Source organism: Pipra filicauda, unplaced genomic scaffold (genome assembly GCF_003945595.2).
Source record: "Pipra filicauda isolate LSUMZ 115617 unplaced genomic scaffold, ASM394559v2 scaffold228_size1260155_pilon, whole genome shotgun sequence".
NCBI classification, from domain to species: domain Eukaryota; kingdom Metazoa; phylum Chordata; class Aves; order Passeriformes; family Pipridae; genus Pipra; species Pipra filicauda.
The window spans coordinates 1087071-1105321 of NW_024104341.1; the positions used below are offsets into that span (position 1 = coordinate 1087071).

At 40.0% G+C, this 18251-nt stretch overlaps 1 protein-coding gene across 8 annotated transcripts in view; it reads left to right on the forward strand.

Moving 5' to 3' along the window:
• Positions 1 to 11764: 11764 nt before the first annotated feature.
• Positions 11765 to 18251, forward strand: part of MANBA (mannosidase beta) — a 61604-nt gene continuing 55117 nt past the window's right edge. For 6 of the 8 annotated variants that reach the window (XM_039381515.1, XM_039381517.1, XM_039381516.1 and 3 more), the window contains exon 1: positions 11800 to 12098. In XM_039381515.1, coding sequence (XP_039237449.1) covers positions 11913 to 12098 — 186 coding nt within the window. In that variant the 5' untranslated portion in view covers positions 11800 to 11912. Of the gene's footprint in view, positions 12099 to 18251 lie in introns of all 8 variants that reach the window. The other 2 variants (XM_039381522.1, XM_039381521.1) reach the window with 2 other exon arrangements.

The window sequence follows — 18251 nt, forward strand, 5'->3', positions numbered from 1 at the left end:
TAATTTTTATATAAAGATTATAAATGCTAACTTTTTCTGAGAAGTCTGGCTTTAAGCAGACCACAACAGCAAGCTTTGATTGCTACAGGAGGCACGGAACTACAGTCTGGCAGATGATAAAGAGACAACTAGTTAGGAAATAGTTGTGCAAACGTACCACACTGCTCCTGTCAGATCGGATAGTTGCTTAAGCAAAAAGGAGTCTGCGCTAATTAACAGATAACTTGAGGGTTTAAATATTTACAGCCAGAAATGTTCTAAATAACACCTTCTAAATTGTATTCTTCTCTGCAGCCTCCCCTCAGTTGTTCTCCCTAGCTGTTTTATTTCAAATCCTTCACTACTATAAAAAATAGTATTTTAGCAGGCATTATCATCAGAAGCAGATGCCATAGGTCCATCACGTAGCTACTGATGCACAAGAAATCTGCTGTCCACAAGTCAAACTTAAAGTCCTAGTAAAACTTAAAGCATAGTTGGAAATCAGCTGGAGATTTCTTGCTGTGTTTATAGCTGTCCAAAACATTTCAAAATCACTTGGTTTTCCCTGATTTGTGTGTAGTTTTATATATGAAAATGAGGCTAAGACAACCATCTCCATTATTTAAATTAAAAAATTAGCAATAGAACAATGGAATGAGATAAATAATCCACGATCAATAAAGAATCTTAATGTAGAAAGGTTATTTTAATAGAACATAGACTATATTAATTCCTTCAAACCTGAAAACAAAAACAAAATGCTACTCATGGGATTAATTCGCTTTATGCTCTTTGGTTCTTGGTGTCATTGAATGGATAGCATTTTACCCCAGTGCCTTCAATGTAAATATAAAATGGGCAGAAATTGAAGAACTGTTGATTCAGATCCTGATAGGCAATTGTTGCATATTGTAATTATGGCTGAAATATTTTCAGTATAATGCTGAGGGCTTAATATATTGGCAACAGTACAGAGAAGGCATAGTAACACCAGAAACAAAACTGGGTAAACACATGATGTAAAGAGAAAGTGTGGAAGGTAAAGATAGGCTGCCTGTATTACTGTGAAGTGGAACTGTGCTGCTGTCAATTCATGCAATCTAATGTAAAACTAGCTGGTTTCAAAATAATCTGGAATATGATAGTTCATAAATTGTAATTTTAAGCATCTAGGTTAGCCTGAATAGCAGTTCAGATGTAGCCTTAGGAAAAGCAGTTCTGAGAGTAGACAGATGAGCTCTTGCAGGTGGGTACAGAACAGTTCCTAAATTGGCGTTTGTGATTGTTTGGTTGGAGCCTCAAAACTGACTGACCGTTCTCAATTAATGCAACAGTAAATTCTGCAGAAACTGTGGTCTCCAATGCATTTCGAAGGAAACACTCTTCTTCAGAAGTAGTTCAAAGCAGTCCGGCTTTTTGTGTGTCTTGTTGTTGTTGTTTGGTTTTTTGTACCCCAGGGGTTTGTTTAATGTCAGTCCGTTGTGGGGGAGAGAGTTCAGTAGCTTCCAGGTAAGCAGCAGTAACAGCTGTAACTATTTCTAGAGCAGCTGTCTTGCCTTGGTCGGTTAGAAGAGGTGATAAGCATAATCTTTGCAGTGATAGGTGCCAGAAGTGAAACAGTGAATTTGATAGGACAGCTCTATGTAAAGTAATGCTTGAAAATTTTGTTTGCCCAAAACAGTGCTTTTTTTGCTTTTTTTTTTTTTTTTTTTTTTTTTTTTTTTTTTTTTGTCTGTGCATTGGAAATGGTGAGATTTCAGTATCTCCTTCAAACAGTGAAAGTTTTTAGTTTGTGACAGGAGAAAACTTCATCAGGAGACATACAGTGTTGATCAGAAAATGTTTTTCACCAGCTTTTAACAGCTTTTAATGCTGATTTTTGATCTAGGGTTGTACTCTGGGAGAGTAGGGTGCTCTCTTTAAATGGCTGCTCTTGAGATTGGTTCCCCTTCAGGAGCTACAAGCAGAAATACTCAAGCTCTGCTTAGGTTTTGCAAATCTAGATCGTTCTAGCTTTTGCCTTAACTTCATTAATCTTCATATTAACTGTACATTGTCCCATCAGAGACTTAATGTGTGCAGAGTATGATCAGTTGCTTAGAAGGTGGTGATACAACTTTGTCCCCATGGCAAGAATGCTAGCTGGGCAGCTGGCTTTGCTCCAGCTGCTTTGGCATATTGTGGTTGTGGAGACAGAATTTGGACATGCCTTTACCTTTATCTGGGATGGAAATTTTGACTCAAGTTTAGCCTCTCAGATGTGGTGTCTTGTTTCATTAGAGGGAATGCACAAATTGTTTCCTGTGTTTTGAAGAGCTGCCTAACTGGTGATGTTCTTGTCTTAGAAAACATTGGTAGATACTGAATATGGTAGTTTCATCTCTGCTGAGGAACACAAAAGCCTGTGCTTGTTTATAAATCAGTCCTCCAGTTTTTTTCCCCTCTGGCCAGGTAACCCTCAGTACTTCTTATCTCACAGTATTTGATGCCAGTCAAAAAATAAACTATGTTCAGTCATGACTCCTTGTTTTTTTGTTTGGTTGGGTTTGTTTCAGTTTTGTTTTGTGGGGTGTTGGGTGTTTTGGGGGATGTTCTGGAACTTTCTACTGAACGTGCAACTCTGATCCTCTTGGCATCTGAGTGAGGAACTGCCATTTACAACCTTATGTACAGAACTTAATGTGAGTCTATAACCCCTTCTTCCTAGCAAATTTGAAGGTAAATAGTGAAGATCTGTCATCTCTGACAAAGACCACTGCTCATTGTGAAGCTGGTAATTATTTAGGGAGGGATACTCTTGCTCAAACAAGGTTTACAGATTACTTGTCATGGTATTAATCCCGCTGTGACAGTGAATGCCGAAAACTTAATTAATTCACAGGTATCTTAGTAATTGAAGGTATTATTCAATATAACCATTATTCTTTTTCCTGTTGCAAGGTTTGGAATGTTCTTATTGGTGTATGAGGTCCGGACCTCTTTGCAAGATGCTAGATTTTGTGTCTGTACTCAAAAGAGCATTGAGGAAAGTATCACTGATAGTGATTGTAGGAGTTCTCAAATAACAAACTTAGTGGAGAACAAACTTCTGGAACATGGCACTGATATTTTTATAGAATGGATTAGTGCTGGCTGGAGAATTGAATTTAGTATTGGGACTGGGTGGTGTTCAATCTCTGTGTCTGTGAAAAGTCCCTTAAAGTATCGCACCTCTTAAGCATATCTGTCTGGTCTAAACTCAGTAATGAGGTGCCAGAGGACAAGTGCAGTTAGTAAGTCTAGGCAGTGTAAGAGGTAGAACTTTCTTGTGTGAATGAATTGTGACCCCCTGATTTTACTGATTGTACTAACTGCTCTTAATGTTTTTACAGTTTGAGTTGTATTTCATGAGATATCTCTTAAGTCTTGTTTACACAGTGATTTTTGTTTCCTGAGAATCCATTCCAAATTCGTTTAAAGCAGCACTTCAGCATATCATCACACCATCGCAAGCAATTGAATTAGAGGGGAGGTAGGTAGATGGCTGCTACTTACGTGGCTTTTTTCCTTTGCTACTTCGTATGTGCTATGCTTCACACTCGGAATTACTGTTCTGGTGCAAAGCATGTGAATTTTCATAGCCTTAACTATTTACTTACAAACTGGGAAAGAAATAAATAAGCATTCTGTTTGGATTAACTATAAATGATATGAGAAAACTCAAGCTCAAAGAAAATACAGGGAATCCTGAAACATATTTTTGCACATAATATTTTTTCCAATACTGATAAGACTGATGTAGAAAAACATTCCAACTTTTCAGAATGGAAACTTGAAAAGGCAGGTTTGTGGAAAAATACTGACCAGTTACCTTAAAACTTTTGGATGTAAAACTTCACTTGAAAACAGCCTTCTTTTTTTTTCTTTTAGCGTGACTGATGTGGCATCTTTCTGTCTACACATGCAGTATGCTGTGCTTTACGGGAGGTGGGAGGGGAGAAAAAAAGGAAGATGAAAAGAGAAGTTGCCATTTGCTGTTTATCTGAAGCTAGATCATCTCTGGTTCCCAGAGCTGGAGACATGATACAGGAATAGGTTGTAGTTGAACAATCAGCTGTCCTAACCTTGTTTTCCTTCCCATAGCCACCCTACAATGTTTGTCTCCACCCTTTTGAGACCTGAACTCTTTTTTGCCCCATACACCTGCCCTGCTAGATAGGGTTTCTCTTTGTTGCCTTCCCTGATCTGATGGGGAATGTCTTTCACGTAACTTAGCTAGGCAGCGCCTGGGGGCTCTTTGAGTGCTTCCAATTTATGAGCCAGTATTTAATACAATTGCTAGGGCAAGTAATGCCTCTTGAGGTGCAAAGTAGGAAGGAAGGGGGAAGGGGTAACAGAAAATAATTTTTTTACTCAGTTGCTGCAGTCATTCTAATTGGGAGGAAAGCTTGTAAAAATACTAAAAAACATGGGTTAAGAAACTTAAGTTTTTAGGTGAGGTAAGTACAGGCAAAACAACTGCCATATATTAAGATTAGAAATTTAGAGTGCAGATATGCAGAGACAAAGAGTGAAAGGGAAGAACACAATGTTTTAAGTCTCTCTGAGTTTTTAAAGAGTAGTTACCATGAAGCATATGCTGACATATACATCGTGAATAATTTAGGGTGTGGACAGAGGAGAGGGCAGCCAGCTGTACCTTCTGAGCCAGCTGCAGCAGACCGATAAGCTCTTCTAGAAGAGTTATGCTAGGAGGAAGTAGCAGTAATCATAGTTGGTGGTTACAACATTATGGGTCATTTACGGGAAGCTGGAAGGATAAACAGCAGATCAGCATCCTTGGTAATAAGAACACAACAAAAGAGGTCTTGAAAAACCTCCAAGTTCAAATTACCACCAAGATGTTCACTAAACAATGAGTGACTCTTCGCAGTCATGCAGCAGCTTTAAGCTGTCCACTGCTAGCTGTCAAAGCAGAAGGTGGCAGGAGAAACTTTGTTGTGCCCTTCTGTTTTCCGAGTAAACCTTCATGTCTGGGACCAAGTATGGAGGACTCCAAAGTGAATATTGTGGAATAGCAAGTTACTTGTCAACTTGCTAGGCACGTTGAAGAACTTCATTAGACTGAATTGCCTAAAATATTTTTTTAGTTTTAAGTATCTTTTTATTGTGATTGAAATTCCTCAGGGCATAGCTCCAGGCCTTTAAAACTGTATTTGTCAATAAGACCACCGTATATAAACTGTATTCAAAAAATGCTGAGAGAATCAACATAATAGAACCTTTATTGACAGATAAGTACTCAAGATGATTCTGCATCTTGAACTCTGTAAGTGCTTAATAACATTCTGGAGTCATGACAGCTTCCTGTGATGAAGAAACCCTAGTAGGAGAGAGCCATATCTCTGGAAATAGTTGTTTGCTGAATGCTGTTTGTTCTGCTAGTAAGTAAAAATTGCCACAAAATTAGGTGGCTGTTCACTCGCCAACTCACTAATTAAAACTTCAAATATTGTGGCACTTTTTTGAAATGTTCTATAGACATCAAAATGTATGCTGAGTGTTTTATACGAAGGTTTAATTAAAGTTTTTTTCCTTTCATTAGATCTATAGCAGTTTAGACTAGCTGAAGATTTTTCTGAAACAATTTTAGAGGATTCCAGGCAGTGATCTCTTGTGGTTTTTAGAACCTTTCTTACAGGCCGCTGTTGCCTCTGTGCTTACCTACAGTCCCAGTGGTGAGAAAAAAGGGACTTCTTCATGGAATTGTGACACTTGTAGCAGTAATCAAAGATGTAGGCACTAATTTGAGCACCAGATTACTTGGATCCAGTGGACTGAGAATTTAGCTATAAACAAAATGAGTGTAAGTAGTATCTTAACATAGCCACTCCCCTTCCTTCACCAACAACTGAGCTGAAGAGACAAAGGTTCAAATCCCTGAGGTTCTTCATGTTTCTAGCCATAAAACTACTGCCTCCATTTCCTTCTTCCAATGCATATATCATAAGATTAAAATTTTTACTAGTAGCAAAACAAGGTATTTGTAGTCAGTATGAGAGGACATGAGGAAATGGAATGAAGGTGCATCAGAGAAGTTCATGTTGGACATTAGGAAAAGCTTCTTCACTGAGAGCGTGGTCAGCCACTGGAATAGGCTCCCCAGGGAAGTGGTTCACAACAACAAGCCTGTCAGAGTTCAAAGAGCAACTGAATGATACTCTTAGTCATATGGTTTAGTTTTATTTAATCCTGCAAGGGAGTTGGACTTTTGATGATCCTTATGGGTCCTTTCCAATTTGAGATATTCTATGATCCTAGAATATATAGGATCTTTGTATATTGCAGTTGTCTTTTCCTTTTTGTTGCAGTGAGAATCAAGTATGTAATGCTTTTTTTTTGATTTTTACAGATGGGTGTATGTATAAAGTAGTATTTTTAGTGCTGTTTATGTACTAAGTCATTTGGGGAAAAAAATAGAGCCCGTATTAAAAAATGTCTCTTTCGTGAGTGTGAATGAGTCAATTCCAATAACTCTTACTCCTGAGACATTTGTACCAGTGCAGTGAGTGATGTGGCATGTAGCCTCCTGGACTGCATGAGGATGTGGTTCCGTTACATAAGGGGTTTGCAATGGAATCATTCACACTGGACAAGTGAATATTTTTTCATACGTAGACAGGCTCTTGGCTTATGCTGTTGCATGAGTAGGCCTTGAGTCAATTCAGTGGGGACTTCATTGATTAAGAATTCTGGAAGTTCTTACAGGTGTTGAAATAATCATTAATCTTTCAACGGGGAAAAAAGTCTCTTTCAAGTGCCCACAGTTTTATTTTGAATATTCCCCGGTGCTTACATTTGAGTCATTTTTGCAGAAATTAATAGTTTGTCCTAGCGCTGAAGCCAGGTGCATTACCCCCACTGAAAGTCTGAGAAACAGAGGTCCTAACCTGCCCCGGTAGTTTGTCTAGAGTCACTTGAGTTAGAAAAAGAAATCTAACTCCCAGCTGTTTCAACTCCAAATCCATTTAGTCATCCAGTTCATCAGCTATAAACCTATGTTGAGATTCTCGTAATAGTCACCTGCACAGAAAACATTCATTAAAACAGTATGTTTCATATTTAGTTTGCTCTATTTGGTGTGTACTGCACTCAGCTGGTAAAGTGCCAAGTACAAAGGCTCAGTGAGCCTCTCAAACTTCCATCATGGGAGAAACTGTTTGTTACCTGCAATACGCACGTTTTGAGGGATTTAATTTTAGGCTTTTGGGGACGAGGCTTTTTTCGTACATTGTATTGTGGTTGTACATTGCAGACAGATGACTGTCTAGCTTTAGACCTTTAAGAAAGGCTAGTTTCCTGTAAGTGACAGAGAATTGGCGTTGATTCTCAATATGTTTTAAGTGAGTTTTAATGAGAGTTGATGGCGAGGTTGGACAGCACCATACCTGGTCTTCAGACAGTGACTTTGCTGTTCATGAAACAAAAGGTAAACGACAATGGTCAGTGTCATGTAATCTTAAAAATAGATTAGGATTGTTTCAAAATTGTTTAAAAAATGAAGAGAATAAAAGCTGTGGGAATTCCACCTTCTAAAGAACCTGTCTGTAGAAATCTGGCCATGCTGGTTTTAAAGATCCTTCCACTTTTTGTGTCTGTGCTATAGAAGGTGGTGACCTGAAACCTAAATCCTGTGTTTTGAGCTCATCTCAAAGCAAGATGTTATGTAGAGATATGAAATACAAGCTTTTGGCCCAGCATATCTGATGAAATTTAAGGTTACATTCAAGGTATCACCTGTCTTCCTGCTTATGCAATTTTAAAATTATTATTACATATATTTTGCTTTTTCCCTTCCATTATAGCATTTGCCTGCAGCAGTACTTCTCTTCCACATACTTATTTTTAATTACTTGTGATTGCTAGCATTGAGTAATTTTGTTTGCTAAGGAAATCCCCTTGCAATGACCTACTGACTTTACCAGAATTATGAAAGAAACTTTAGGCCTACTTTGTATTTTGCTCATGATAACCTAGTAAAACATTCTCTTCTAGTGCTGTATGAATAGCGTCCTCCTCTAAAAGCAATCTTAATTTATTTCCTCATTTTATTTTTAACATCATTTTGGGTGGGATTCAAGATAAATACGGAATAACGTCCTTTACAAATCCATAGCTGGAGAGCTCCCTGCATCATATGGCCTTTACCCCAGCCCAGGGAGTAACTATTTTGCACAGCAGTTCTGTTCTGCAGAGGCAGTCAGGAAACAGAGGTCAGGTGTTATGTTGAGGAGCTGTGGGGCTTTCATATGGATATGCTGTGCTGCCTGAAGGTATTTAGTCATACAAACACCAGTCCAGTTTCATACCAGTACTTATCCGACATGTCTGCATTGATACTTCTGCATCTAGACAAAATTCCACAGGGTAGATGATCCTTTAGTTGCTTTGCACCTTTGACAGATGGTCAGTGGTGGTGGTATCCTCAGCAGTGCACAGCTACCAAAAGAGACAGCATGCCCTGATGTGGACTGGTGTGAACGCAAGTCCTGTTTTGCTTCAGAGATGTTTACCTTCAGGAGAAGAATAGTACAGGGTGGACAGGTGGGGGCAGTAATATCTTGAAGTACTGCACCCAAATCTGCAAGAACCTGTTTGAAACCTTTGCATGAATTCATTTAACATGAATTTGAAAGAGAAAACAGCAGCAGTTGTGATGATAGAAACTGCATATGCAATTGGAAACAAAGGACTTTTGGATTAACATGGCAGAATTTGGGCAGCTTCAACGGAACTACTCTGAATTTATTCTGACAGAGTCAAAGGCATAGGTTTGCCTTCAGCTTTTTGTCTTAGTTGATAAGAATATCTGCTTGCAGTACTGCAAAGTAATAATAGTAGCAACCTAAATTTGTGGGATTTCAGAAAATAATGTTAATGTGGTACACAGTAAAAAAGCACACAAAAGATCTTGTTTTGTGTCTTAAGATTTTAAAAAATAAAACCACTGCCTTTAAAACTTTCATATCTTTAAACAGCAAAAATGTCATTCATTTAAAAATGCTCTCAAACAAAAAACAAACCCTAAAACTGGGACATGAAAATGAAACATGATTTAACTTAATTATAAGCCTTGAACAAGGAAACAGCATGTTCTCAGAATACTTAATTACAGCATTGTTTTTAGGTTGAGGTTTTTATGTGTGTGTGTGTTGCTTCAGTCAGTCTTCAGCAGAAAGAATAAACGGCAAAGAAAACACGGAAGTACAGTAATCATCTTGAAATGCAGTTTCCTTCTTACTGGGAAGCTATCACATGACTTACTGAAAAAAATGTATTAAAAAAAGAAAAAAGCCAATTTGCAAATTGTTCTTTGGTAGCATTAAAACTTAATTCTCTCTAAATCTCACTAAAAGGTGGCTGGGAGTTGAACTGAAATGGAACCTGCCTTTCAGTTAGTCAATATATTGAATGTGGGTTACTCAGTCTTAAAAATACACACATGGGAACTAACAGCTAAATTTCTGCACAGACTTCTGCTGCTGAACAGTATGGGTCCCATCTATCCCTTTTTGAAATCAGTAGCAGAAATTTTAAGAGGAAAAAAAAGATCAGCTACTTTTTTCTTTTTGGACCAGTATTTTTCAGAACTGTGCCCCTCCCTGTGCTCTCACAGGTGAAAAAACACCTATGGTTGTATTGCGTACTTTTTCTTTATATGGTAGATGAATTGAAGGACTAGCATTTTTATGTTGTATTGAAATGAAGGGTTGTCAGTTCAAAAGGATTTGTATCAAAAATATAAAGGCATGTTGACCATGTTCAGTCATGCCCTAAAGACAAGTCTAGGGTAGACTGTTATGGTATGCTGAATTAGGTGTGTGAAAACCAGGAGCGAAAACCAAACTCTGGTAATCCCTGAGTTCTGCAGTTTACTCTTGCACTCTGTGCTGCATACCAGGAGTAGCAGCATGTTTTTGTGTCAGTCACACTTTATTCTTCTGTAATTTGGTGTAAAAGCTGTATATATGTTGCTAAAGTAACTCTAACATCCCAAGGTGCTTTATGTATTCTTTCCTTCTCTAAGTTTACAGTCTATAATTATAAACAATAAGAAACATGAGGAGAGAAATGACAAAACTGAATAAAGTCCTGCAGTTAATTGGGATTTCTTTGAATGCTATTGCATTTCTATGCAGAATCACGTGTAGGCACCTATATGTAGTCAGTAGTTTGCTTTCCTTGTATGCACAGTGACCTGACTCATTCATTAAAAGAAAAAACATCATGTAATAACAGGATGATAAGTGACACTAATGGTACCATTACTTCTTTAAAGGAACTTGCATGGTTTTCTGTTTTTTAAGCATGTTTCACCTTCTCACTTAAGTGTATTCTGAGACAGTATATTATTTTCTTGACCAGGATTCTGACCTGGTTCATAAATGAAGTAGAAACTTAATGAATCCAGATGGAACATCAACTGTGCTTTAACAATAAACAAGAAACCCCGCCACCAAAAAAAACCCCAAAGTAAACCCCTCCTGCAAAAGAAATGGCCTAAACTAAAAAACCCCCACCATTTCAATCCCACCTCAAAACTGTACAAACCAAAGCATGGCTGCTGAAATGAGCATTTTAAATTTCATAGTGAGCTGTGTGAGGGGAATAAAACCATTCATACCTAAAGAAAAGCAAACCGACTGCTTTGTAATGTGCTCACAGCTGTGAGCAGGCAGACATGGAATCAAGTCTTGAAATCAAGTTCTTGGATGCTCCTCTGTTTTGTGCTGCCACAACCTCCTGAAGGTATGTGGGCTAGTCACTCTTTTGCTTTTCTGTACTGTAAAATGAAACTCAGTTCTCTACGTGCTGTACAGCTTCAGCTGGGGGGGGGGACCGTGCCATGGTGTGAAACATCCCCAGTTCAGGGAGCTGAGCTGGGCCCCTCTGCACCAAGGGCTCAGAGGGGGCAGAGGCATCAAGTAGGGTGGGTGTTACACCTCAAGATGAGCTCAGGCCACGGATTGTCTTCCACTCTTTCCATCGAGCCATTTAAAAACTTGTTTCTTTAATTCCTGGTTTTGAGCTGTCAATGAAGGCATTAAACTAGTGAGGGCATACAGGAAAGCTGCAGTGTGATTTGGAAACCATACTTTGGGTTCTTTGAGGCTCACTGTTCTGTCCCTTTGCAGATGAACACACAATTTTTCTGAACAAAATACACTGCAACAGTGCCAGCACTGCTTTACGAGAAATCACAGTACTTTGAGATGTTCATGACGTTTTTTACGGTTTTATACGCCGCTGTAATTTTATGGGAAACAGGAGGTGGAAGTCTGAGGCCGTATATAGACCTCATGGCTCGAGGGAGCCAATACCGAGAGAGCCCGCTGCGGTGTTGTCACAGCCCTTCCTCATTCCTTCCCACCTCGCTGCCCTTTTCTCTTTCCTTCTGAGAGATTCGTAACGGTATCGCAGCTCCTATCACCAGTGTTCCGCTGTGCTTCCTCATGGGAGAAAAAAACCACAATAACAAAACAAACCCAAAACAAACAAAATTCCCCCCCAAAAAAACCAAAACCAAAACAAACAAAAAACAAAAAACAAAACAAACAAACCCCCAAAACAAAACAAACAAACAAAAAACCCAACAACAACAACAACAAAAACAACAACGGCACTTTCTCTGGCGTGCGTGGGCAGGGTTTTGTGCGAGCGCCCACCGCCGCTCCAGCCAGGGAGGCGGCGCAGCGCAGCCGCTGCCCCCGAGTCCCCTCAGCCGCCAGGGGTAAGGGCCGCTCGTGCGTCCCGGAGACTCGCGCGCAGCCGCGCCCGTTCGCCCTCAGCAGCGCCGACCTTCACTCCTTCCTTCCTCCCTTGCAAGCGCCGCCCCAGCTCTCCGCTCCTGGCGGCCGTGCCGGCTGTGCGAGGGGCGGGCGGGCGCGGCCATGGGCTCCGCGGCGCTGCTGGTGCTGGCGGTGCTGGCGGTGCCGCGGGCGGCGGCCGCGGGGGGCCCGGAGTGGCGCAGCCTGCGGGGGAGCTGGCGGCTGCGCAGCGGGAACGGCTCGGTGTCGCTCCGAGCGGAGGTGCCGGGCTGCGTCCACACTGCGCTGCTCCGCCGCGGCCTCATCCAGGTACGGTTCTCCCGGCGCCCGAGGAGCGCTGCCGAGCCCGCCGTGGGCAGCCGGTCTCGGAGGGCAAAGCCCCCGTGTGAGGAGGTGTCCAGAAGCACGAGTAGAGGCGACCCCCTCGCTCCCCCCCGCCTTCCCCTAACCACGGCTCTGTCCCGAGAGCTGCCGCAGCCACTGCAGGGTTGTTGGCGTTGCTGGTGCAGCGGCCAGGCTTCGTCTCTTGGCCCCGCCAGTGGCAAAGGGGTTCTGTGGCTGCAGCGTCCTCAGTCCCAGACGGGACCAGGGATAGAAATGGAAACCTGTGCTTTGAAGTGTGTGAGGTTCTGTGGTTTTGGCACGGAACCAAGGTGCTGACAGCAGATACCTGCAATATCCTCACAGCATGTAAGGTGCGGTTACCTACAGTGTTACCTCAAAAGAGTGAAACGCTAAACCCACCCTGCTAAAGTTTGACTTGTAGATGCGAGAAGTTTAAGGATTTCCAGGCATTTTAGCCCATTAAAAACCCCTTTTAATACTTGCAGAGCATATCAGAACAGCTGAGATTATTTATTCCCATACTCCCTAAGGGAAGTATATTCTGAAACACAAGAACAAAACTGTTGAATTTAAAAGACTAATCCTTGCCTTAACACTTTGAAGAAACTTCTCTGCTTCAGTTTATGCCTGTCTCTTTAGTTGTTTAGATTTATGAAAACATAGCGACCACTTTCCTGGACAAATTATCAAAACTGCAGTTGTAGATAGGTAGCAAAGTACTCTGATACCAGCATAAGGTGGTTGTGACTCAGACCTGACAAAAACCATGGCACTAACTGGGTCATTCTTGAAATGAAGTGCCTTTTTAAAAGGAAACATGGAAAGTGAAACGTATACCTGGAACAAGGAAAAGAAATAAAATATAGTGAAATTAACAAATTCATCTATAAAACTGATAAATACGGTTCTATACTAGAAAACATAGAGTATTGTCATATGTTGTCTGAGTATATAATATTATCCCTCCATTTGCTGTGAGCCCAGTGTTGCAGTTCTTGTGCAGCATATGTTTAAAAAATACATTCTGGATGCATGCTTTTTGTATTTTCCTTAATTTTTATCCTTCAGGTTATTATACTGCTCTGCTCCGACTAAAGTTAGAGAGGTAAAAGTAGAAAGTGACGCCACTTTGGGCAGGATAATTTTAGCATTATTCTGTGTTGGCATAGGTTGGGAATCCCAGTACTAATAATAGATTTCAAAGAGTGTCATTGCCAGATAAGAGAAACAGTAAACATTGGAAAAGTAAGTACTCTAAAGAAGCCACGATGGTCTGTTGCTTCAACATCTGTGTGCTAAGTGACATGATACCTTGGACATTTACAATTTAGGGCTTTTCTAAAGTTTTCAAGTGTGCAGTGGTCAGATAGACTGTACATGGAGAAACAGTGAAGGGAACTGTGCCAGTTTCTCCAATACAAAAGTTGGCAAGGTAAAGCGAACTTTACCTGAGATATTTGGGTGTGCTGGGAGGTGTTGCTGTAAGAAGTGTGAATAATCATCCAGGAGAAACTGTGACCAATGCACTGACTCAGGCTGGCAAGATAATGACGTAATTAAAGACTCACATTTAGCTACTCACATTAAGCACACTTACAAAGCGAGAAGACGTGATTGCTAATTTAGCTGCATTGCTGTAAACTGACTTGTAGTTTTAGTCATTTTGAGCGTCAGTATATTTGGAAATGAGGCTGTGATCATGAACTCTCATGTGCCTGCACGGAATCCCAAGCCTGCACAGAGGCATGAAAGCTTAGTCAGTACCGGCTGACCAGCAGCACGGGTCTTGCTAATAGGTAGATGGGTGCTTGGCCAATTAAATTGATGATGGTTGTGGTCATTTAGGACATGTTTACATGAATACAAGTAAGAACTTGCTCCAAACATGTGCTGGTAGGGCCGGGTATGAACCTGCTGTGGACTGGAATCTGTTACTAAATTGGTGGTGTTAGTAGGCTCAGTCGAGTTGCTGCGTTAACCAAAATACTTCACTGGTGTGGTTGCTTGACCTCTGGGCTGGATGCAACTGGTGTCTGGCTAGTTCGAGCTCAGAATGAGCTAACTTGTTTCTATGTATAGGTGTGTAACTCAAGGTCAGCTTAAACCCATTCATGCGCAGTTTACAGAAAAAAGCGTTCACACAAATATTTGCACCAGGATAACTAAATTGTTTTAAAATCATGTTTTTGTTTAAAAGACAGAATGTAGACTGTACCAAACACAGGAGCAACCTTAGCACATTTGAAATCTATCGCAGATCTTAAATGTACTCAATCCCTGCCACCATAGTTGTAACATTCTGTAAAGCAGCAAACCTGGGTTGTTTGGAGGGAGTCAGTGACATCATTCATTACTGCAGTTTGTGGCTTCATGCTGCAAAGGGAGGCCCAGCTGTTTGTCCTGAGGTTTCTTTATTGCAGTGATGGATATGACCAAAGGTTTTCAAATGCAGCTGACTAAAATTGTATTCCTAGTTATACAAAAGCATACACACTGCCTTAACTTTAGAGGCACAGAGCATTGATCCATTTCTTCAGAGTTCATTATCTCTGGAAATCAGCCCTTTTTGGGATTTTGTCAAGTCTAGAATTAGGAGTTTAATTACAGGTGCCTAAATACAAAAGTTTTGGTCTTGAGTATTTTTTTCATTTACTCCTTTTGCTCTTCACCGTGGAATGTAGGATTTTTATTCATTGTATGGAAGATGTCACTTTACCAGCAACCCAAAAGCTTTCTGCTTGTAATCAAAAGTGAAGATTGGTCTGAAAAGCTGTACCAGGAAATAGGAGAACAAAGCTAGTGGGAACAAAATGATTCTGGGTGGCAGGACCCATATGTTCAGTGACCTAGTGAAATCTATGTGCTGTTTTTCTGTGTGATTTGCAAATGGCAAATAGTACTGCATCCTTTACTTCTGTATCAGCGGGATTTTTAATGAGTTAGCACCCAAAAGAGAAATTTAAAGCAAAATTTGGGAGGGCCTACTTCAGCAATGTAGCTTAGTGGGCATCTCAAAAATGAGGGGAAGGAGGGTAGCAAGGGTAAGCTGCTGTATATTAAGCCTGTAAAATGTGTCTTAGGTTGCAAGAGTAGGCTGCAAGCAATTTATTTATCAGTATGTGGTTCATTTCAAATTTAGGTCGATGCACAAACTGTTTTTGCAAAGGGATGCTGCAGCTGATTGCGTGTCTGTAGCCTTACTTTAATCTGCTGTGCAGGCCATACACTTGAATTGAAAAACATCTCTCTGACACGGAAGGTTCATTACTCATCTCTCTGGATCCTCTTAGCATTTGTTCTAGAGATATCTTTACTCTGGCTCATAAAATATACATTGGATGAAGACATCTTTCTGAATGCACCAAATACACATATCTTAGAAAATGCGCTTGGGGAAGATACTTTTGAGTTTTCTACCGAAGTATTATTTTCTTCCATGTTCAACCAACGTACTTCAAATGCTGGATTAACTATGACTGAAGCAGGAGATAGCATCAGAGTATGTGTTTGGCTTGGTACTTTTAATAAAATTTCATTAGAATTCTGTAGCTGTTAGTACTATTTACATGTAAAATTTAAAAAAAATACATGAGAAATGCACATAAAGCAGGGTAATAGTCACTTGAATAAAGTTAGTGCAAAGCTTGACTACGAATGCACACATTTTACAAGCTTGCAGCAAACCTATTGCTAACCCTACAGATCTGAAAAAGATTTGCTGAAAAGCCATTTTGTCTGAAGATTTTGCTTTTAACCACTGTCAGTGTAGTGTTTTCTTTCAGGCACTGTTCTGATAAGCAATATGTATCCACAGGTAACTTGCACATTAGATCTGTGTGCTAGAAGTAGGCATCCTCTGCCATGTACTGTTTCAAGTCCTGCATGATGTCATTTCTTGCTGGTCAGTAACTCCTGTAAAGTTTCAGTTCTGATGAATGTGAGTATTGTTTTCTTATGTGCCAGCCATTGCATTCCTATATAAGGCTGTTTTTTCCTATTAGCAGTCACTTTGATTTGTAAAGAACTATTATGAGGAGTCTGCAACTGTGATGCTTATACAGGGGCTGGATAACACTGTATTTTTTGGCCCTTTAGGCAACAAGGGCATGCACTTGACACAGAAGGTTACAGTGGTCTTGGTCATACTTAGATATTAAAATATTTGAAGAGACAGAAATTTATGTATATCAGCTGATAGTTCTGCATTTCTGGAAAGTAGTGTATAATTTCTGTAGCTAGTTCTACATTTTTATAAAATATGCTGTTGTGTGTTTTCTGACACTTCGTTATAACTTAGATTTTTCAGAGCAAGTCAAGTAACAATTCCATTGGGTATTATATGGTTCTGTCAGGTTAAATGACATTCGCTGATGAAATAGTTGATTAATATATTATTTTCCATTGAAATATAGATGCTCTGCTAAACTGTGGGAAGAGTGTTCAAAAGCCTTAGTGAAATTTAGGATAAATATTAAAGAGTGCTTAAGTTTTTCTTTCAAGTCAGTTTCAGCTTGTGATGTTAAAACCAATAAAAGTTATAGTGGTCTGTTAAATACAGTAAGGTATTCAAATAATGCTAGTAGTGTTTGGCCTAGTGTTCAGCTATAACACGTTTTGAACATTGACAGTGACATTCAGTTTACTGCTTTCTGAGAGTAACTACTCAAAATCAATTACTTTAGGATGAACTTCAAAACTCATGTTCTGAGAATACGATCCATTCATCACTACTGTTAGTCAGCTTGACTTCAAGCTGTAAATATGTGAAACTGGGCTTGCTGAAAATTGTATAAACGTCCTGACTTCTATCGCTTGCAAGGATGCATGGATATAGATATCTTAGCTATTTAGCTTCCAGTCTGAAGTCAGCAACAGCAGAATCATTAAACTATAAATCATGAAACATCACTTGCAAGTTTTATTTTGGTAAATTGTTACACCATCAGGATTTTCTTATGGTGTACATCATAAAAAATCAGCAGAGTTAATTTATGAGAGAAAAGCATATAAGGTGACTTCAAATTAGATCATGACAAAAGCAGGATAAGGCAAAGGAATCTGGTTTTTGTTCTCTTTATTATATTTCATTTTATTACACACAGTTTTTCCGCCTGGATACAGCTGACTCTGTCTGGTGTCATTCAGGTGTTTGTGTCACGCTCCCCAAAACTCCTGGTTCACGGGGGCCTGGAAAAGGCCCTTCTCCAGGCCAGGGTGTGCCTGGCACCACTTGCTCACTGGGGCTTGGAACTTAAATTCTGCTGTGTTCGTGTCTCATCCATTTCCTGCTTAGCAGGAGAAGCTCTCAGCTCATGCCACTGTAGCTTTCAAGATATCCCCTTAAAATCATTGTAAGGAGAAGCTTCCATCTAGGCTCTTGGCAGTGCCTTCATTGTAGTGCTGCCAGTGCTTTTGAAGTCCTGCTGATATCCTGTTATCCGACCTGGAAATTGCTTCCTTTTGATGATCTGTAGCAGGGCTTTTTACCTCATCTTAGCAGGTGATTTGCTGCTTGCTTACAGCGTGGAAACTGGGGGCAGAGAACAAACAGGCCAGCAGCTTGAATGGTTCAGATTTCTTTCCCAAATTGCAGGGAGCAGGAAAATGCAAGGCTGACATGTTTGATGGGATCTAAAAATAGCTGTAGTTGACTCCACCCCTCTATGACTTGCTTCCAGGAACACACTGAGCTGTTGAGCTATTGAATGTGAAGTATATTTAATAGATGCACAGTCTATATCCTATCATCTTTCAAATTCTGCTAGTGCCTTTAAGTGTTTTAAATTTGTCCTTTTTTTTAATCCACTTTTCTGAAATAAACCTTTAATTTTCATATAAGCTGATTTAATGTGAAATGGAATTCTGTTTCAGAAAAATCCAAACAATTTGACTTCCACAGGTACATCTTCCAGCACTTGGAACAGTTGTATTTAATGAAAAAAGTCAATAATGAAAAAGTCAATAATCTCACAAGTCTATTGGAAAAGTAGTTTTCCTTTCTTAGAAGACTTTGTTCTGGTCATGCATTTCTCCTGAACCTGGAGGATTGTCTTCAAGGCATTGCTTGAACATTACCACATGACTGATTTTACAACAAGCAACATTTGTCGTGCCAAA